General features: G+C 44.5%; 1 protein-coding gene across 1 annotated transcript in view; it reads right to left on the reverse strand.

Moving 5' to 3' along the window:
• The window catches only part of LOC147101631 (uncharacterized), a 688,387-nt gene that overhangs the window by 74,390 nt on the left and 591,351 nt on the right, over window positions 1–22,646 (reverse strand). The window contains 5 exon segments of the mRNA XM_085965351.1: window positions 3,005–3,061; window positions 8,999–9,052; window positions 15,149–15,202; window positions 16,258–16,365; window positions 18,091–18,144. Of these exon segments, the coding sequence (XP_085821477.1) occupies window positions 3,005–3,061; window positions 8,999–9,052; window positions 15,149–15,202; window positions 16,258–16,365; window positions 18,091–18,144 (327 nt within the window).

Here is a 22,646-nt window from a genome sequence, read left to right on the forward strand (position 1 = left end):
TCCATATGGAATGTTTCCAGCATTTTCTGTTGTTATTTCAGATTTCCAGCATCCGCAGTATTTTGCTATTCTATACGGAGTTAGTTGGGGCAGTGCTATGGGTGCTAAGTGGACACAACGCCCCTGGGTTCCCACCCCAATTGGTTCACAGTGCCCATTACTTGAAATACGCATGTGTGGACACTGGTGAAGATAGGATTAGGATTCAGCTTTGTAAGTCTTTAGCTGTTTCCCCCAACTTGATTTTCCCCACCTCCGCCCCTAGTTTAGTATCATCCGAGAGCTTGACTAATTTGCTTTTTGAGTTCCTGCATTCAAGACATTAATGTAATGCATATTAGCCAGCAGGAAGTGAGGGAAGAAATGGTGGAGGCTCCGACTATAATTTTCCAAAATTCTGTGGAAAAGAAAATTGTGCCAGAGGACGGGAGACAGGAGGATGGCAAATGTGACAAAAAAACCAAACAAAGATAAACTAGGATATTATAAGCCAGTTAGTCTTACTTCAGCTGTTGGTAAACTAGTACTAATGAGTACTTTGCATCTGTCCTCACTAAGGAAGAGGATGCTGCCAATGGCACTGTAAAGGAATGGGTAGAGACATTGGATAGGATAAAAATAGATAAATGGTTGTCAGTGCTCAAAGTAGAAAAGTCACCTGGTCCAGATAGGACGCTGAAGGAAGTACAGGTGGAAATAGTGGAGACTCTGGCCACAATCTTTCAATCCTACTTGGATATGGAGTGGTGCCAGAGGACTGGAGGTTTGCAAATGTTGCATCCCTGTTCAAAAAAGGGGAGAGGGATAAACCCAACAACTACAGGCCAGTCAGCCTAATGTCAGTGGTGTGGGAACTTCAAGAGACCATAATCAAAATTAATTTTCACTTGGTAAAACATGGGTTCATAAATGGCAGACAACACGGATTTGTTAAAGGCAAATCGTGTCTGACAAACTTGATTGAGTTCATCGATGAAATAAAGGAGGGTTGATGAAGTTAGTGCGGTTGATGTTGTGTATATAGGGGGAAAAATTCAGTATCGCCCCGTTTGGGGCGCCATTATCGGCCGTGCGCAAGGAAGGGCAAATCAAAATAAACCTGGAAAGTGCTGCTCAGTACTCAAAACTCCTTCACACAGTGTTGAATCTCTCCAGAAGTCTCTCTCTCTCTCTCTCTCTCAGAATGCGTGGTGCAAAAATGTCACCGACAAAAAAAGGCAGGAAGCGGTCGCCTTTAAATAGCGCTCCCCCAGTCCCTTTCTGACAGCATAACGCTCCCCTCAACCTGTCGTTGCTAGCGGCAGGCGGTAAGGCAGGGGGCGCCACTCAATATCCGGTCCGGGGCGCTACCGGGGCGTTGCGCACTCGACTGACGCCACGATCTGCCGGCGCAGGAGATCGTGGCAGTAGTGTTTAGCACCGCCGCAAAATGTCTAGTTAATTTCACGAGCGGCACAAACATCACCGCGCCCGGGCGCTAGTTGCTTTGTGCCCCATTAGCGCCCTCTTAAGGTGCTAACGGGAGGCGCAAACAACTGAATTTTCCCCCCATAGACTTTCAAATGGTGCTTGAAAGTGCTGCATAATAGACTTGTTAGCAAAATTGAAGCCTATGGGAGTAAAGGGATGTCATGGATACTAAATTGGCTAAGAGACAGAAAGCAGGGAGTAGTGGTGAATGGATGTTTTTCTGACTGGAGGGAAGTATACAGTGGTGTTCCCCAGAGATCGATGTTAGGGCCACTGCTTTTTGATATATAGTAACGACCTGGACTTGCGTATACAGGCATAATTTCAAAATTTGCAGATGACACGAAACTCGGAAATGTAGTTTTAAAAAATTCGTTCCTGGGATGTGGGCGTTGCTGTCAAGGCCAGCATTTATTGCCCATCCCTAATTGCCCTCGAGAAGGTGGTGGTGAGCCGCCTTCTTGAACCGCTACAGTCTGTGTGGTGAAGGTACTCCCACAGTACAGTTAGGGAGCGAATTCCAGGATTTTGACCCAGCGACGATGAAGGAATGGCCGATATACTTCCAAGTCAGGACGGTGTGTGAGCAGTGAAGAGGATAGTAACAGACTTTGGAAGGACCTAGACAGACTGGTGAAATGAGCAGACACATGGCAGATGAAATTTAATGCAGAGAAGTGTGAAGTGATACATTTTGGGAGGAAGAATGAGGAGAGGCAATATAAACTAAATGGTACAATTTTAAAGGGGGATGCAGGAACAGAGAGACCTGGAGTTTCACATGCACAAATATTTGAAGGTGTTTCATAGGGATTGAGTTGCGGCTGTTCTTATTTACTATATACTTAACTGATTGGAATTTTGGAATCGAAGGAAAAATAGTGAAATTTGCTGATGACACCAAATTGGGAAGGGGAATATGGCAAATTGTGACCAGGATTGTGAAAATTGCAGGAGGACATAGGTAGGGGGCAGCAGGATGGGCAGATAGGTGGCAGATGCAGTTCAATGTAGAGAAATGTAAAGTAATACATTTTGGAAATAAGAATACAAATTAAATGGCTAAGTTTTTAATGGAATTGTGGAGCAGAGGAGCCTTTGAGTTTAGATACACAGATCATTAAAGAGGATCGCAAAAGTAGATAAGGCCACAAAAAAGAATGTTGAGCATTGCTTCTGGAGTCATTGAATATAAAACCAAAGGCAGAATGTTGAACTTATACCTTAGTTAGGCTGCAGCATTCAATTTTGGTTCCCTTATTATTGAAAGGATAGAAAAACAATGGCAAAGGGGAATCATATATTTGCTACACTATTACCATTCATAGATAGACTTGAGAAGTGGGGCTTTATCACTTGAGCTGAGAAGGTTAATGAAATAGGAGCTAAAAGGGAGGTTAGAAAACATGTAATTGAACACAGATCGGTTAGAAATTGCCACAAACCGCTAATGAAGCAGATTCAATAGTCTACTGGTGTCAGAGTTTAATTAATCATACTTAACAAAGATTTTGTTTTTTTTAAAGTCTCTTACCCTGTCTCCGGGTGGGCCAGAAGGGCCTTCCACCTTCCCATCATCTCCTTGTTCACCCTGGAACATAGGAACAATCTATTAGTAACATCATCGGAGAACCAGGGCCGACAGGGAGGCTTAGCTGGTAAAGCCCTGGTAGTGTTAATAATTCAACTACTGTGGAAATAACAGAACGAACAGGATAAATGGAAGAAAATAAAACCAGGAGTCTATTTCCGGTAACCTAGCTTTTAACTGGTACAGGTTTACTGATGGCTGAACCTAGTAATCCCTCTGATTTGGCAGGTCGGTGCTATACTGTAGCCAGATTTTCTGAACAGTGCTTAATGCCGATGGTGTTAACAGAAGATTGATCGGAAGCTCTAGACTTATGAGTTCATCAGTCAGTAATACAATTCCAAAAGAAAGATTTTTACTAATTTCTACAAAGGTTTATGGCTGCATTGCATAATGTCACAATTTCTGCACAAATAATGTTTGATTGGATGCAAACTGGCTGAACTGCTTCTGCCCCCTGAGAACACCAGCCAGGCCACTAAGGAGTCTACAAAAACTGCTCGAGATCATAATAAGAGATAACATTATTGAGCACTTAGTAAGGTGTGAGCTACTCAGGGACAGTCAAGGTGAATTTGTAAATTAGTTGAATTCTGTAAAGAAATCACTGAGCAGAGAGGCAAAGGGAATGCAGTAGATGTGATATATTTGGACTTTCAAAATGCGCTTGATAAAATGCCATACAAGAGACCTGTGAAGATTAAGGCCACTGGTATTAAAGGTAAAGCAGTGGCATGGATAGAGGGCTAGCTTAAGGTTAGAAAGCAGAGAACAGGGGTAAATGGATGTTTCTTGGACTGCAAGGGCTCCCCTCCTATGTCACTCAAGCACATTTTCAAACAAACAAGGAGTAGCTTGGATGGTGTTTGAGGGGCTCACACTATTCTCCCAACTCTAGATGTTAGGGTAGATACTTGTGTAAGATTTTTTTCTGGGAGGGAATAGGGCCGCAAACATTCGAGAAAGAGCTCCTGTGATTTACCCCAGTGGATGACTTGGGTTATTCATTAGCCTGTGGATAATGGATAAAGAAAAATGAATATTTTGATGACTATTAAAATATAAATTTGCAGGGCTATGGGGAAAGGGTAGGGGAGTGGGACTAATCGGATAAAGCCAGCACAGGCACGACGGGATGAATAGCCTCCTTCTGTGCTGTATCATTCTATGATTCTATTAAGCTTTTGTATTTAAAAAAAAAATGTGATGACAAATGAGCCTCAGAATTTTATTGAAAAGACAGCTCCTCGTGAGTCAGAACGCCAGACATTATGAAACAATTTTTTTCCCCCTAATCTTCCAGTGAAATGAGATCTTTCTTGCTGGGTTGTGTGCAGACAGCAAGTTAATTTTGACTGTCAGGATTTGGCAGCAGTTCCCACCTTCAGGATTGTTAGAGAAGCATGGGGAGTTTGTTTCCTAGTGGGTTGCGTCCAGCTGGAACAGAGTCTGTTTTTAATCGCAGATAATGCAGAGGTGAGTCAGCAATGAACCGCGGCAGGACTGAGTTCAGTTTAGCAAAGCTTGGAGAGCTTGTTCGGTTTTGAACCAACCAAGAAACTCCAAACATCATAACAATTGGAAAATGGGAGTAATTATACTCAAAGGCAGTTTAAGAGGCAGATCTTTTTCCATCTCCCAATACGGTCATCACTCCCTCTGATGAACTCAATAAAAAAAATGTTTTTAAGTACAACTGCTACATTTGGTAACACTCAGCTGGTCGCTCCTGTCCTCCCCATTTCATTATTGGATTTTTACAAAGACCTTCTACAAAATGAATGTTATTTGAAGCCAGCTCCTTTGAAAACTATTCATTGTTTGCAAATGCGATAATGGTGTTTGTCGTACTCTTCCTCTGAAGTATGATCCAGTTTCTTTGAAGGGGAAACAACAAACCCGCATTGTGGCCTTGAAATTAGGGCAGACATGCTTTAATGCATTTGTTTTAATGGTAACATTAGCCTGTTTAAAACAAATGGCTCTGTTTAAAACTTTCAGACAAAGGTGTTTCGGACAAATCGATTAAGCGCTTAAATGCTAATTATTTTCTTTCCTCCTTTAAGACGCTCCTTAAAACCTACCTTTTTGACCAAGCTTTTGGTCACCTGCCCTAATTTCTCCTTATGTGGCTTGGTGTCAAATTTTTGTTTTCTAATACTCCCGTGAAGCACCTTTGGACGTTTTACTACGTTAAAGGCGCTATATAAATACAAGTTGTTGTTGTTATTATTCACAGTTTAATTTTGGGACTAATGTCTTTTGAATCTTGACCTCCAGGAACAACAAAAGTACGGCATTAAAAACAAAAACAGACTTAGTCACCATCAGAGCAGCCCAGGACAGAAACCATGCTCATTGGGGTTGTTCTCCTTAGAGCAGAGAAGGCTAAGAGGAGATTTGATGGAGGTGTTTAAATTCTTGAAGGGTTTAGATCGAGTAAATAAAGAAAAACTGGTTCCAATGGCTGAGGGTCGATAACCAGAGGGCACAGATTTAAGGTGATTGGCAAAAGAACCAGAGGCGAGATGAGGAAAAACTTTTTAATGTAACGAGTGGTTAGGATTTGGAATGCGCTGCCTGATAGGGCGGTGGATACAAATTCAATAGTAGCCTTCAAAAGGGAATTGGATAAATACTTGAAGGAGAAAAAACTTGCATGGCTATGGGGTAAGGGCAGGGGAGTGGGACTAACTGAATAGCTCTTTGAACGAGCCGGCACAGGTTCGACGGGCCGAATTGCCTCCTTCTGTGCTGCACTATTCTATGATTATCATTAAATTGATCATGTTGAAATTATTAGAAGAGAAATTCTAATTTTAAGATGCAATTCATTCTTGTGACCTCCTGTGAAAGCAGCTGGTCTCCAAGAGGCTGCAATAAAACATAACCAACAATGCAATCTCCAGTCCTTCAGTCTCTGAAGGGCTGAAGTCTGTTGGTGGCACTGCAATACATCGTGAATTCCCCCCTAATTTGGTGGCTGTTTTATGGTCAAAACGGTGCCGATTCAAATGATTTAAAAGTCAAATAGTAAAACTAGAGACTGGAAACAACTTCAGAAATATGAGTATCTGATTAAGGAATACGTTTATCCAAATTGCATGTCACTCTTAGCAGTTTGGATCATAGAGGCAGGTACTGAGATTTTAGAAAATAGAAGCTACAGGTTTTAGGAAACTATAGTCGCGCGTAATAGTCTTTGAAAACCATCACCGTCCAACGTTTCAATGGAATCAGATGAATCTGCAATTTTGACCATTAACTTTGTGAAAGAACTTTTATAGTCTGTACCGATAGTGAACGAGAAGCAACGAGCATAGACATGGACGCTCGGAGGAAATTTAAAAAGAAAAGGCCTGAAATCCCAGGAGACCCCCACTCTGCAGGGAGTTCAGTGGAGTGCAACTTCTGGCCACTGAGGCCCAAAGGCACAGACCCTGTCCTAAATTGCGTGGTTGAGTGGGCAACGAGCGCTTGTAAGGGCGCGTTGGCACATCTGTCCCAATGTGGGCGAGTCTGAATGCACCCTTGCAGGTGCCGGTGGCCCTGGCCTCACAATCTGGAATGGGGGTTGACACTTTTGGGCCTTGGCCGCCAGGAACAGAACACCCGACAGCCGAGGTGCCCGGAACCCCTTCCCGATCTGAAGATGAAGCCGCTTATTTTAAGATTTTCAGCTCCAAAGGGAGCCATTTGCGCGCAGGTTGGGTAAGGTCTGTTTTTATTTTATAAAAGGCTTCAACGGTACTAATGTGGCCAGAGTTACACGGAGGCCTTATAAGGCGTAACGGATAGCAATCCCCCAGACACGCCTCCTTGATGTGGGGACAAGGGCAGGCGAAGGAATCCTCCTCCCTCCCCATTGGAAAATTGCGATCTTAAAGGAACGCTGCAGAATCCTGGTTGAACTGGGTTCTTCCCCAAGTCCCAGGAATTCAGCTAGGAGTTTCGGAACTAAAGTAGTTACTTTCTGATGGTGCTGGCCGTGTTAAAGCACCACTGCACAGTAGCACGGAGGGGAGAGACACAGGCTCTATCCCCACTGTGCTGAGTTATCAATCTCAGCTGTAGAGAAGGTAGTAGTGAGTGTGGTTGCGGGGGATGGGGGCAGATTTGTCCATCAGGTTGTTGTAGTCATTGATAGCAGTCTGCTCCCAACCTGACTGTCCCAACTGCTCAGCTGCAAGGGATGCGTGGCTTAGGGAGAATCTGCGAGGAGTGAAAGGTGACGGGGGGTGGGGGGGATTGGGGGAAAAGATTTTCCTAGGAGGGTAAAGACTTAAAACTCTATTTTTAATAATCCAACACAGTGGATTTCAAAGTTATTAAACAACTATTTTTATATATTCGCACCACACATGTGCCAGGCAATGACTATCTTCAACAAGCGAGCATCTAACCACCGCCCCTTGACATTCAACGGCATTACCATCACCGAATCCCCCACTATCAACATCCTGGGAGTCACCATTGACCAGAAACTTAACTGGACCAGCCACATAACTACTGTGGTAACAAGAGCAGGTCAGAGGCTAGGTATTCTGTGGCGAGTGTCTCACCTCCTGACTCCCCAAAGCCTTTCCACTATCTACAAGGCACAAATAAGGAGTGTGATGGAATACTCTCCACTTGCCTGGATGAGTGCAGCTCCAACAACACTCAAGAAGCTCGACACCATCCAAGACAAAGCAGCCCGCTTGATTGGCACCCCATCCACCACCTTAAACATTCACTCCCTCCACCACCGGCATACCATGGCTGCAGTGTGTACCATCTACAAGATGCACTGCAGTAACTCGCCAAGGCTTCTTCGGCAGCACCTCCCAAACCCACGACCTCTTCCACCTAGAAGGACAAGTGCAGCAGGTGCATGGGAACACCACCACCACCAAGTTCCCCTCCAAGTCACACTCCATCCTGAATTGGAAGTACATCACCGATCCTTCATCGTCGCTGGGTCAAAATCCTGGAACTCGCTCCCTAACAGCACTGTGGGAGCACCTTCACCACACGGACTGCAGCGGTTCAAGAAGGCGGCTCACCACCACCTTCTCAAGGGCAACTAGGGATGGGCAATAAATGCCGGCCTTGCGAGCGACGCCCACATCCCAGGAACGAATAAAAAAAATCAGAGCCTTCACACTGTCCAGTCTTTCAACTTTTAACATAAAAAAGCTACTTTCTGGAGACCATGACGTAGAACACAGATGACTTTGAAAACATGAAATGCATTTATACTCCCACAATTAAGGGTAGTCAAGTGCAAATCCCGGGCCTGTGCGGACATTGCGCTGTACCACATCAGAGTGTTTCAGAACCACAATATCACAGGTGCAGAACCACACTTCCAGCTCCTCCCTCTGCAGACAACTGAACATTGAGGTCCAATAAAAATAAACAAAATGCTTCCACCCACCCCCTACCTGCCCAAACAAATGATTAAAGGGAACTGCAATGCGCTGAAGAGTCACAGAGCTTGAGAGGCCTCTTTAAAGTATAAAACAATGAGCTACCATCTACTGCACATGAGAACTGTTTCATCTCTGATTCAGCCCAGTCTTCAATGCACAAACTCATTTCCAGATGTGTGCAACTGCGGACCGACTCGTCAATGCGTACAGAGTTAGATGTTGGCCGTGTGAGCAGAATAGTTTGTTTAATGATTTAATTGGGCACATTGAAAGTGAGTACAGTTCAGAGCCTCGGGTATGTGTCAGCGAGATGACCGATAGGCACAGGTCACTTAATGCAATCGAGTTGTATAAACTGAATTGACTTGAGGAACAGCTGCAGATTGCAGGGGCTGGATGTACTCTGCATGCAGTTCCCTGTTTATTTTATTCTGTTGTTGCTGCCAAAAGCACAATTTAACTCTATATAGAGTTTTCATTGCAGTGTAATTAAAAGCTAACATTAAAAATTAGGCTATTTTACCTTTTCACCTTTGGGACCAGGTGGTCCTTTTGGGCCTGGTGGCCCTTTATGTCCCTGCAAAAAACAAAAATGAGTTTTAAATTTTCTAATGACAACCAAATTAAAGGTACAAGCAGTTATACAGCTTTTTGGACCAAGCACTTTACTATTACAAGCAACATAACATTCACTATGACCAGCACAGAATAAAAGGCTGCAAGGGTGCCACCGTGACTCTTACAATGCTCGGTGTGCTTTATGCTAATCTGTAACAAGGTGGCTGCGCTCTCAGTGTGATAATGGGGTTTTACTCTGGTAAATGTGTGATGTGCCACTGTAATAAAGGCAGCAGATTACCAGCTTTACCAGTGGCAAGTCTCACATTTATTGCAGACATGCATTTTGGCCTTTATAAGAACATAAGAACATAAGAAAGACACACGGCACACCTTGAACACAGTAATACGCCATCATGATAAAGGTATGGAAAGTAAAATCGGGGTGGGTGCAATGTTCCCGCTAAGCTGCGAGCGAGCGTGCGCGGCCGGGCAGTAACCAGGACGCTCACAAGCTTTTACAATCTGAAGGACCGCACGTGCGCAGAAAATTTAAAGGGACCATGCATTGAATTAAACAGGCCGCACACAACAAAGACAATTTAGGGGGAACATTAGCTCGGTGTAATATGGTCAGCTGATCCAATCCCGTCAGTTTCCCACCAGGGGGGGCGGCGGGGCAGGGTGGTTGGCTTAAAAATTACTCGCTATTGTCTGTAGGGGGAAAATATGATTTTAAATCACCTTGGAAACAGTGTTAATATGTAATAGAATGGGTCAGCACAATGAAATAATAAAGATTGAACTCAGTTTGTAAACATTATCATATGGCAAGTACCGTCCCAATATTAATGTGTTTGTGCTCGATCCTTTAAGCCAGCATCTGATACAGGAATAATTGGACTTGTCATGGCACTTTGTTTTTCTCTCTACTGGGGCATCCATCGAATTTAATACAGAACATTTATGGAAGTGACTGAACATGAGTGAAGGATCTGGATTCTAATCTCTCCTGGCTGTTTAACTGGAAGCTGCAGTTTCATAAAGTGAAATTTCATCCCAGCACTGAAAACCTAGAAGAAGGAAGATGATGGATAAGATAAATGTTGGGTTCCCCAAGTGCGTGAAGCAATAAACAGCTCCTGTATTCTCAGTAAATCCTATAACTACGGGTCAAAGCACTTAATCAATCTGAGGGCATCACTGGTTGTCTCAATCGCTATGCACCACCAACAGGGGTACAGGGAGAAGAGGCCATTTCCAATGATTGTGTTAAGTTGCTAAATAACAACAGAAAATGCTGGAAAAACTCAGCAGGTCAGGCAACATCCGTGGAGAGAAATTTGAGTTGACGTTTCGGGTTGGACCCTTCTTCAAAACTGGAAAGAAAAGAAACTAGATCGGAGGCAGGGCTGCGATCGGACAAAAGAATAAAAGAAACAAAAGAAGTAAAAGAGATTAGAAGCTAGACGAGATGGTAATAGGCTGGGATTAGGTGTAAAGTGTACTGGCAGGGCAAAAGATAGCTGCCAGGTGTGAGAGAGAAACAAAAGGAAAGGGGGGGGGGGGGGAAGGAGTGGAACAATTACAAGAGAAAATGAAATGGGGGCCGAGCTTATGATCTGAAATTGTTGAACTCGATATTGAGTCCGGAAGGCTGCAGACTGCCTAATCGGAAGATGAGGTGCTGTTCCTCGAGTTTACGTTGAGCTTCCGTGGAACAATACAAGAGGCCAAGGACGGTGAGGTCCGAGTGGGAATGGAGCGGTGAATTAAAATGACAGGCGACCGGAAGCTCGGGGTCACCCTTACGGACTGAACGGAGGTGTTCCGCAAAGCGGTCACCCAATCTGCGTTTGGTCTCCCCAATGTAGAGGAGACCGCATCGTGAGCAGCGAATACAGTATACTAGATTGCGAGAAGTACAAGTAAATCGCTGTTTCACCTGGAAGGGGTGTTTGGGGCCCTGGTTTGTCGAGATTGTGAAGAGTCACAGGGAACCGCGGTCTCCTGGAGCCTTGCTCCACTGCCTTAGGAGTCAGAGGAAATTCCCAAAGTTTTTCCTAAATTTGCCAGAGGTAATTCCCTTTAGTTTTTTCTGCCTCTCGCAAGAGATTGCATTGCTGAAGGTGGGGCGGGGTGGGGTGTGTGTGGTTGGTGTGCGAGGCTGACTGGATCGGGTGGGCTTGAAGGCCCTTCATTTGACATGGTCACATTTCTTACTATTATACTACTTAGGGTTTGGATATAAAAACATTCTTTCCTGCGTACCTGTTGAAAATGTGAGGAATTTGTGCGAAAGGTTACTGTTCTGAGAAGTAGTACCAAATATTGTCCACTGGGGGGCTCTTTGGGATCACTCAAACTATTTGCTGATTTGAGATGAGCCAGTGTAGCCAGGACTTTATTCCACTTCCTGTACCTGGGGCTGCTTATTCTGTTTATCTTTTGTTACCGACTGACATTCACAGTTCTCACTTTTTCCTGCCCTATTACATTGGTGATATATTTTCTTGCTCCACTGTTCGGTTGCAACCATGTAGCACAGTTAACAGGTTTAATTGGGTAAAAGTCTATTTATGGAATTTAATTTCACAACTTGCCATGTTGGGATTGGAACTCAAATTTCTAATCCAGTACCAGCAGGTCTGGAGACATTGACTTGTTTTTTTAAGAAATTCATTCGCGGCGTATGGGCGTCGCTGGCAAGGCCGGCATTTATTGCCCATCCCTAGTTGCCCTTGAGAAGGTGGTGGTGAGCCGCCTTCTTGAACGGCTGCAGTCTGTGTGGTGAAGGTACTCCCACAGTGCTGTTAGGGAGGGAGTTCCACTGTTGCTGCATTGCCATAGATGCTGCCTGACCTGCTGAGTATTTCCAGCCTTTGCTGTTTTTATTTTCGTATTTCCAGCATCTGTAATATTTTGCTTTTTTATCATCACCGCAACACCTCTGTGCCCCAGGACAGTGCTGTAAAACCAAGGTGACTTTACTGTATCTTTCTGTAAATGTATTTGCTATTACATAACAGTAAATACTGCAATCAGATGATACTATTCTTCTGTTATGACTGGCTCATATTCATATCTTGTACTGTAAGCAGAATATTCTATGAACACAATGACAATTAGAAGGGAGTATCTGATGGAATGCCGAGGCTGCCTGTCCGCTATTTCAACCTTTTTTCCCCCCCAATGTTTCTCCACCACTTTGCTGAAGGTGCAGATTCATGCTGGGATCTTCTGTCAGGCCTGTTCAGTAATGTGCTTGCCAGCGTCAGGTTGGAGCATGGAATACTTTGCCACAGGGAGTAGTTGAGGCACAGGCCATTACATTTTTCAAGGGAAGAGTAGATAAACATTTGGAGCAGTGGGGCAGTGGGATTAGTCTTGGATTGTTTTAACACTGAATCGATGCAGATATAATGGGCCAAAAGGCCTCCTTTGGTGCTGTAAACCGCTATGGTACTAATACCCTTGCAACGTACGCTGGGTTACTGAGTGATATCAAGCAACAAGTATTTAAATCTTTTGCATTGTAGGAAGATACAGTAAAGGCTTTAGTGCTGACTGGATGAAATACTCATCTTGGTTTTACATCATTGTTCTACGGCACAGCAGTTGCAGTGGTTATGATCAAAAAACAAACACTTTAGGAAGGATGTGAAGGCCCTTGAGAGGGTGCAGAGAAGATTTACCAGAATGGTTCCGGGGATGGGGATCTTAGCTACAAGGACAGGTTGGAGAAGCTGGATTTGTTTTCATTAGAGCAAAGGAGGTTGAGGGGTGATTTGATAGAGGTGTACAAGTTAATGACGGGTTTGGATAGGCTAGACCGGGAAAGGCTGTTCCCACTAGTTGATGGTACAGGGACTAGGGGACACAGATTTAAGGTTTTGGGCAAGAGATACGGGGGGGATGTGAGGAAAAACTTTTTTACACAGCGAGTGGTGAGGACCTGGAACTCGCTGCCGACGGAAGTGGTGGAAGCGGAGACACTCAATGTTTTCAGGGGGAGACTGGATAGGCACTTGAGGGAAATAAACTCGCAGGGCTACGGGGATAGAGCGGGGGAATGGGACTGACTGGATTGCTCTACAGAGAGCCGGCACAGACTCGATGGGCCGAATGGCCTCCTTCTGTGCCGTTATGATAATAGCAGATGCTGGAAATATGAAAATAAAAACAGAAAAAGCTGGAAATACTCAGCAGGTCAGGCAGCATCCCTGGCAATGCAGCAACAGTTAATATCTCTGGCCTTTTGGTACAGAACTCGCAATCCGGAGGCTGTGAGTTCAAATCCCACCATATGAAGTTGTGAAATTGAATTCATCGGGCCGTATCTTGCGACACCTACGGGTGCGTACGAGGTGCGCACGCGCCCGTTGGGGCCACGCAAGTCCCGGATTTAGGCGTGTGAAGCGCATGCGCGGAAACCCGGAGCTTGCGATCTGTCATGGTTCCTCTCGACAGATCCTCCGCATCCCCGGGAAAAGGGCCTCTGCGGGGGGAGAGTTGCGCTATTTGTCCAACTTCCGCCCGCTGAATGCCCGTGAAATTTTTACGCCTGGTAAAAGCCTGGCGTAAGTCCTGCTTTTCTAGCATAAGAGTTTTAAAAAATAGAAAAATAAAATTTTATCACTCATTTATACATTAAAAACCGTGTCCAATAAGGTAAGTTTATTTTTAGCCCCGTTAAAACATATTTAAAAAAAAATCAAAAAATTAAATTTTCATTTAATTAAATGGCATTTTAATTAATTTTAAATATGTAATTTTTTTATTTTTATTTCATGTGTTTGTGTATTGTTTAAGTCATCCCCATTCATACTAATGGGGGTTTCCGTACGTACGCAACTCCCACAAGTATGAATGGGGATTCCCTTCTTTTATTGGTTGGGCCGGCCCCCGTGATCCCCGGGGGCGCTTACGATCCGCCTGTGCCCCTGGGATATGTGGGGCTCTACCCGCGCAGACCCGGAGAGGCCCAGGATCGCGAGCCTCCTTATCGCCCGGCCCACCAGGTACATTCGTAGATTTTTTAACAGGTCGGAGGCGTCCGCCCGCGGGAAGCCTCCGATCGCAATTTCAGGCCCAATAAATCTGATAATTTCCGGGCTGGCGCCAGAAGCAACTTTGAACCTGTCACCCCACCCCTACTTGGTAGGGCTTACATACGCCTCCAGTGTGGTTGACTCTTTATGATCGCTGAAGTGGAGTAGGAAGTCACTCAGTTGTAAAAATAATAGTTACCCTGGTTGAGTGCGCTAAATGTGGCCGTACCTGCATCACCCACATCTCAAGAACAAATAAAAATACATGGTCTGATGATGTTACTGCAGTTAGAAACATAGAAAAATAGGAGCAGGAGTAGGCCATTCGGCCCTTCGAACCTGCTCCGCCATTCAATATGATGATGGTTGATCCTCTATCTCAATACCATATTCCCGCTCTCTCCCCATACCCCTTGATGCCTTTTGTGTCTAGAAATCTATCTATCTCCTTCTTAAATATATTCAGTGACTTGGCCTCCACAGCCTTCTGTGGTAGAGAATTCCACAGGTTCACCACCCTCTGAGTGAAGAAATTTCTCCTCATCTCAGTCCTAAATGTCCTACCCCTTATCCTGAGACTGTGACCCCTCGTTCTAGACCCTCCAGCCAGGGGAAACATCCTCCCTGCATCCAGTCTGTCTAGCCCTGTCAGAATGTTATACGTTTCAATGAGATCCCCTCTCATTCTTCTAAACTCTAGTGAATACAGGCCTAGTTGACCCACTCTCTCCTCATACGGCAGTCCTGCCATCCCAGGAATCAGTCTGGTGAACCTTCGCTGCACTCCCTCTATGGCAAGTATATACTTTCTTAGGGAAGGAGACCAAAACTGCACACAGTACTCCAGGTGTGGTCTCACCAAGGCCCTGTATAATTGTAGTAAGACATCCTTGCTGCTGTACCCAACTCCTCTTGCAATGAAGGCCAACATACCAGTTAATTAGAAGGTTACAGATTGAGAAGCATTAACTGAGCAATGTTCTATTTCACTTTCAGACCTGTGCTGTTACCTGTTATACTGTGGAGTAAACATTACCAGAGTCTGTGTAGTGAAGTGTCCTTACCTCATACCCTGCTAACCCTGGTTCGCCCTGAGCGCCCATTCGACCAGGAGCACCCTATCAAAGAGGGGGAGAAAAAGCTTATCAGCCAGCTGAATCAGAAAGCAAGTGGAGATAACGATGTGTTCGTAAATTTGAAATAATTTTACTCATCCATTCATTAGAAAATAAGTGAAATAAATTAATTAGACTTTTCGCTTTTGCAGTGTCAACCAGGACCTGGTGTATCTGAAGGTGTAAAGTTCAATGGAACTTCTGCTAACAGTTAATGCAGGCTGAGAAAGGCATGACACCTTTTTACACAAACATATTTTATCCAACACTGCAAAAACAGAGGAAAGTCTTCAATAAAATGCAATTTTAATCTATCAGTTTTGAGAAATATAAATATAAATTAGCACATCAATAATGTTCCCTTTTTGGAAATGTATTGCACAATAAACACATGCTGTCTGTCTGGACTCATCTTCCAGTGTCTCACGCTGTAATATGATCGGTTATCTCCTGTATCTATTGCACTGTTCAGTATCCAGAACTTCTGCACACAATGTGCCATTTAGTGTGTGGACCATTTGCATACAATACTATTCAGTGCCCAAAGCCTCTGCATGTATCGTCTTGCTCAATGTACAATTTCCACATGCAATACTGTTCAGTATACAAAGCCTCTGCATGCAATGCTCTGTTCAACGTACAGACCCTCTGCACAAATTGTTCAGAGCTGCCAATGACACATTGTACTTTTTCAGTCTCTTATTGTCATTTAATATTCCATCCTTACTAGCCTGTAGCTAGCATTATATTGCACAGGCAATTAAGTAGGTGGCACTTCTACACACCATAGCTTTTGATTTAACATGCATTATTTATGCCTCCTTTATTAATAGAAAATCATTTTTTATAACATAACCCTAACTATAACATATTTTACGTGCATCAATCAAATAAATCAATATAAAGTCTACTGTACTTAACTGTGGAAATACAAACAGAGCCTGCCAGTACTTTCATGAGTTAAGAACTAACTTTACATTTTTGTTGGCTTTTAGTGGATATCAGATTGACGGTGGGTTTAATTCAGTGAAACACGCTGTATTTACAAAGCCGAATACCATAGATCCTCGTGTTCCTCGAGATCCCTTGGGCCCCTGGGTTCCCTCAGGTCCTTGCTCTCCTGTGGGTCCTGTCTCTCCCAGATGTCCCAAGTGGCCTTTGCTACCCTACAACGCATAACACATGAAAGGGTTAACAAGGATTTCATCACTGGCGAGCTCTTTGCGATTCCAGCGCGTTGTGTGAAGGGGAGGTAGGTACTGGGAGTGCAAATTGCATTAAACAGCACAGATCAAGAAACAAGTGCCTTGAATTTATCAAATAATTTAACTTTAGAAGGGGAAGGTGGAAGGAAAAGCTCCTGGGCTTTTTATGATCTGAGCAGTGGTAATTCTAAGAGTGGATGATGGGGTGGGGGTGTGGAGAAGTGAGTTGAGTGAGGATGTGGCTAGCGTTGGATGGGATACCAGCTATTTTTCACAGGTAGCTGTCTCCCCTCCATTACAGCATTGCCATTGGCACTGGCCACAGCAAATACCTTTTATTCACAAGAATTAATTTAAAAAAAAATTCTCCACAGCTGACACAACCCATTCTCTGATTATTCAGCTTTTGATTTGATGCTATGTGCATAACTAATTTGTACAGAAAATCCATGCACCACAATATCGCTTTTGGGGGAGGGGGAAGAATGCTGTTAGCATCCAGAGACTGAATAGTTTTACAGTTTGTCGATGGCTCTCTTTCACGGTCACAGGGGAAATTACACACCCTTGTAAGTTTCACATTATTTTGATATGAGGTCTGAATGTGTTGCCTTCAACAGACATTATTTGAGAAGGGCTACAGTCATTCTGTGATTCTCGTGAGGTTATAGAGCTGCCTATCTCTGCAAATCTTTACCACTTACATATTAGCAGGGTGCGTGTCAATTTGGTACTTTTAATTGGATTTAACTCTTGGATGCTAGGATGATACATTACCAATCTAGAAGGCCGAAACAGAAATAAACAGGCAAATTATGAGGGAAAGGTAGATGAATGCAATGAAAGGCAAGTATACAGTGAGGTAGATACATCAAAGTAACCACAGACTGACACTGTTTTGCAAACAACAACAACTTGTATTTATATAGCGCCCTTAACATAGTAAAACATCCCAAGGCGCTGCACAGGAGTATTATAAGACAAAAAATTTGACACCGAGCCACATAAGGAGAAATTAGGGCAGGTGACCAAAAAGCTTAGGTAGGTTTTAAGGAGCGTCTTAAAGGAGGAGAGAGTGGTAGAGAGGCGGAGAAGTTTAGGCAGGGAATTCCAGAGCTTAGGGCCCAGGCAGCTGAAGGCACGGCCACCAATGATGGATATGATTTGAATCAGGGATGCTCAAGAGGGCAGAATTGGAGGAGTGCAGGTATCCCTCAGGATTGTGGGGCTGGAGATTACAGAGATAGGGAGGGGCGAGGCAATGGAGGGATTTGAAAACAAGGATGAGAATTTTGAAATCGAGGCGTTGCTTAACTGGGAGCCAATGTAGGTCAGCGAGCACAGTGGTGATGGGTGAACGGGACTTGGTGTGAGTTCGGACACAGGCAGCCGAGTTTGGGATGACCTCAAGTTTCCGTAGGGTAGAATGTGGGAGGCCGGCCAGGAGTGCGTTGGAATTGTCCAGTCTAGAGGTAACAAAGGCATGGACGAGGGTTTCAGCAGCAGATGAGCTGAGGCAAGGGCAGAGACGGGCGATGTTATGGAGGTGGAAATAGGCGGCCTTTGTTATGCCGCAGATATGTGGCATAAATAAGCGGATAAACAGACAGAGAGATCGGCAGGTAGAAGCTGGCAAATAGATGTATCTTTTTTGATTCTATTAAAAAAAAATACAGGCACACTAACCTTTCTGCCAGGTTTTCCCCTCTCCCCAGACTTCCCTGGTTTTCCTTCAGGTCCCTAGATAGGAATAACAACATTGATGAAGGACATTTTGTACAGCTCGTATAGCAATTACTGATTCAGCGGAGAGCCTGGTGGTATGTCGGTCTGGGTCGCTGGCTTCGCTGTACCTCCGCTTGCTGATTGGGTTATAATGATTCACGTGGTCAGAACTGAATTCTGCCAGCTTCCTGACCACCCCCACCCACTCCCTGGGGGCAGGGTACCTCAGTATTGTATGATATTCTGTTCAATGCTCTGGGCGAGAACTAGTGAAAGTCAACTCGGGTGAAACGAGTGAGTTTGAGGAAAAAATGAATCCAAGGAACCTGAACGCAAGCTGTTGTCTAGAATTCAGCTGCTGAATCTCTTAAAGCTACCCGTCTCCAGCTGAACTAATCTTACCAAATTTCCTAAAAGTTCTAAAATCTAGTTTGCGTTAAGGATGTACACTTTTGTAATAAAACAAACAAAAAAAAAGACCTGTCTCATCAACGGTGTCTTTGTACTGATTACTGCTAAATAACTAAAGTTAAAGTCGCAAACTTCTATATTCCCAGACTCTGGAACTCTTGCTATCCATTCAATACACTGTGTCGGGTTTGGTGAAATTCAAACAGAATGCATATGAGTTTATTACACTCTCTGGGATAGGGGTTGGAATCAAGCCCAGACTGATGATCCACAGGCCCAGTAGTCCAGTGTCAGTATACAATGATCCCGATAATCCAGTTTCAGGATTCAGGGCCCAATATTGGGTTAATGGGTCATTTTGATCCATTAGTCAGCATTCTCACGGCACATCAAAACAATGCTATGGCTTATTACAGAGCATTTCCGTGGAGTAGAGTGGATTGGTTTTGCTAGATTGTGAAATGCTGCTCTCGTCCTACTAGGGCCCTTCAAAAGCTGTTCTACTGAACAGGCAGAATTCCAACTGTCACTTTATTATCTTCATATTTTCATGCCCAGCAAAGCATATTACAGGAAACTCTTTTTTATCCGGCACTGATGGGACCGGCGTGCTGCCGGTTGATCAAAAAGTCCGGATTACAGAGAGGTATACTTACTAAGGTACGAGAGCCCAGTACACGGCCACAGATCCAGGCGTCCCTGTTGCATGGCAACAGGTGCAGGAACCCCGGTTACACGGCCACAGATCCAGGAACCCCGGTTACACGGCCACTAATATGAAGTAAACTTGCCTGAACCTACTCCTGAATTTTGCCGGTTAAGAGAGATTTCCGGTTATTTAAGTGCCGGTAGAGTTTCCTGTATTATTACTCGAGCAATATCACGGTATTTTGATTACATATCAGGTTTTTAAAGAGTGATGCTTAATGCATACTTAATCAGGTAGAACTGATGTCTTGATTCAACATGGCATTGTACTAATCTTTAATGGTGCGTCAGTGGTAATTATCTATCGGTATTAATGGTGTTTTTGAACTTTACTTCTGGTTACTAGACACTGAAAACCATACAGGCCTCATGCGTGCAAAACTACAGAGAGGCACCGGTGACTCAGAGTGAAAATGTTTTTTCCATTTGTTTCTTAATGGGTACACTTTTGATATAGGCAAAATCATTTTTTAAATTTCTGTAAAATTGCATGTACAAATAGCAGTTTTACGTATGATTTAACATTGTCTAAATTAATATTGTCTAAATATTGGGGAAAGGTGCAACTTCTACACTGGATGTTACGTTAATATAATTTACATATGTAAAATATATATATTGTCTGAATAGATTTGCTTATTTTGTGATCTCCTATACCATAATGCCTATAAGCCCAGGTTTTGTAAGTACAGCAGTTAGGGCTTCTAAATGGGGTGTTGTTATACTTTAAAAGTTGTTGGCGCAGTTATTCCGTTTGCCTCAAACATGCAATGTGATGATATTGCTTGCACTGCAGAGAGATCGTAACATTGTTTGCGTGTGACGTCATGTGAAGCATCTCTGCTACGATCTTCTTCTCTCCAATAATGACAAAGATTCCCCTTTGAATGAAAATGTGTAAAAGTTATGCAGACACCATTTCATTCTCCCTCCTGTACCTCACAGACGCAAATCAGTAAAGGATTTTACCATTTCTTCAGCAATGCATGGGGGAAATTTGGCCCCAATTTTAACTCCAAGTGGATTTCCCACTGAGGCCTGAGTTAAAATTACAGTCGGGTCTCAACGATGTCATCGGGCCACAACATGTAAAGAAGGACCCTGTTGGCTCCGGGCGCGCGTCCTTGCTGCCTGCTCAGGAGAGCAGGTTAAAACTGCAGATGTTGCGATCATGGCGGCTTTCGGACAGTTAAGACAAAGAGATGAATTCCAGAGGTGAGGTGAGAGTCACTGCCCTTGACATCAAGGCAGCATTTGACAAAGTGTGGTATCATGGAGCCCTAGTAAAACTGAAGTCAATGGGAATTGGGGGGGGGGAAACTCTCCATTGGCTGGAATCATACCTAGCACAAAGGAAGATGGTTGTGGTGGTTGAAGGTCAATTATCACAGCCCCAGGACATCACTGCTGGAATTCCTCAGGGCAGTGACCTAGGCCCAACCATCTACAGCTGCTTCATCAATGAGCTTTCCTCCAACATAAGGTCAGAAAGGGGGATGTTTGCTGATGACTGCACAGTGTTCAGCGCCATTCACAACTCCTCAGATAATGAAGCAGTCCATGCCCGCATGCAACAAGACCTGGACGACGTTCAGGCTTGGGCTGATAAGTGGCAGGTAATATTCGCGCTACAGAAGTGCCAGGCAATGACTATCTCCAACAAGTGAGAGTCTAACCATCGTCCCTTGACATTCAACAGCATTACCATCGCCAAATCCCCCACCATTAACATCCTGGGGGTCACCATTGACCAGAAACTTAACTGGACCAGCCACATAAATACTGTGGCAACAAGAGCAGATCAGAGACTAGGTATTCTGCGGCGAATGTCTCACCTCCTGACTCCCCAAAGCCTTTCCACCATCTACAAGGCACAAGTAAGGAGTGTGATGGAATACTCTCCACTTGTCTGGATGAGTGCAGCTCCAACAACATTCAAGAAGCTCGACACCATCCAGGACAAAGCAGCCCGCTTGATTGGCACCCCAGCCACCGCCTTAAACATTCACTCCCTCCACCACCGGCGTACCGTGGCTGCAGTGTGTACCATCTACAAGATGCACTGCAGCAACTCGCCAAGGCTTCTTCGACAGCATCTCCCAAACCCGCGACCTCTTCCACCTAGAAGGAGAAGGGCAGTAGGTGCATGGGAACACCACCACCTCCAAGTTCCCCTCCAAGTCACACACCATCCTGACTTAGAAATATATCGCCGATCCTTCATCATCGCTGGGTCACTATCCTGAAACTCCCTACCTAACAGCACTGTGGGAGTACCTTCACCACACGGACTGCAGCGGTTCAAGAAGGCGGCTCACCACCACCTTTTCAAGGGCAATTAGGGATGGGCAATAAATGCTGGCCTTGCCAGTGACACCCACATCCTATAAAAAACAAATAATAAATAAATAAATAAATAAAAGAGCCAGGGCGATTTTAACTGCCCACCCGCCAGGTTTCTGCTGAGCGAGTAGGGTTAAAATCGCCCCTAGAATTCAATGAAGAAATTAGTAAATCACTTGGTGGTTTTAATGTAAAGTTTTTCACTTTTCTGGGTTGCTTTTCTCACTCATTTTTGCTGCCAATTTGTTTTGTTTACCTTTGTGAGTGGCTATCTTAATATATATACCCCCTTCTTCTAGGCTCACCCACAAGTGGAAACAGTTTCTCCACATCCACCTACCGAACTCTTCCATAATTTTAAAGAACTCTATTAGGCACCCATGCCCCGGTAGGCTGCGTCCAATGATAGTGCGAGTTCAGAGGCCTTGTTGAGGTCGAGGTCACTCTGCTCCAACAGTCGCTGTCGGGTGTAATTGGACCTGTGGCCCGCTACAAAAGCGTCCCGGATAAGTTCCTCTGTGTACACGGCGGCCTTTACATCCTTACAACCATAGGCCCGGCCAAGCACAGACAGTGCCTGAAGGTATTCCTTGGTCGATTCCCCAGGTTGTTGTTTACGACTCCCCAGGAGGTGCCTGGCGTACACCTCGTTCACTGGGCGCGTGTACTGGTCCTTGAGGAACTTGATAGCAGCCGTGTACGAGGTCGCGTCCTGGATGACCGAGTACGCTCGGTGGTTCACTTTGGAGGTCAGGACATCCAGTTTGTCCTCATCCGATTTGACCGTTGCAGCGGAGGCGATCAGGAATTTTTCAAAGCACCTAAGCCAGTGAGCAAACTTGGTAGATGCGTCCGCCTCCCGATGGTCTAAATCTAGGCATGCTGGTGTGAGGATCTTCTCCATTATAAAAAAATCTTGTTAATAAAATTGATGCGCTATCAATCACTCAAAAGATTGAGGTTAAGCGAGTAACTAACAGGCTTTTATTAACAAGAGAATGAAGGTGTGCCTCGAGTGGTCGACCAGTCCAGAATACAGAGGGACTGTGGAGCAG

Source organism: Somniosus microcephalus, chromosome 23 (assembly GCF_052327205.1).
Source record: "Somniosus microcephalus isolate GS21.2 chromosome 23, FLI_Smic_1.0, whole genome shotgun sequence".
Classification (NCBI taxonomy): domain Eukaryota; kingdom Metazoa; phylum Chordata; class Chondrichthyes; order Squaliformes; family Somniosidae; genus Somniosus; species Somniosus microcephalus.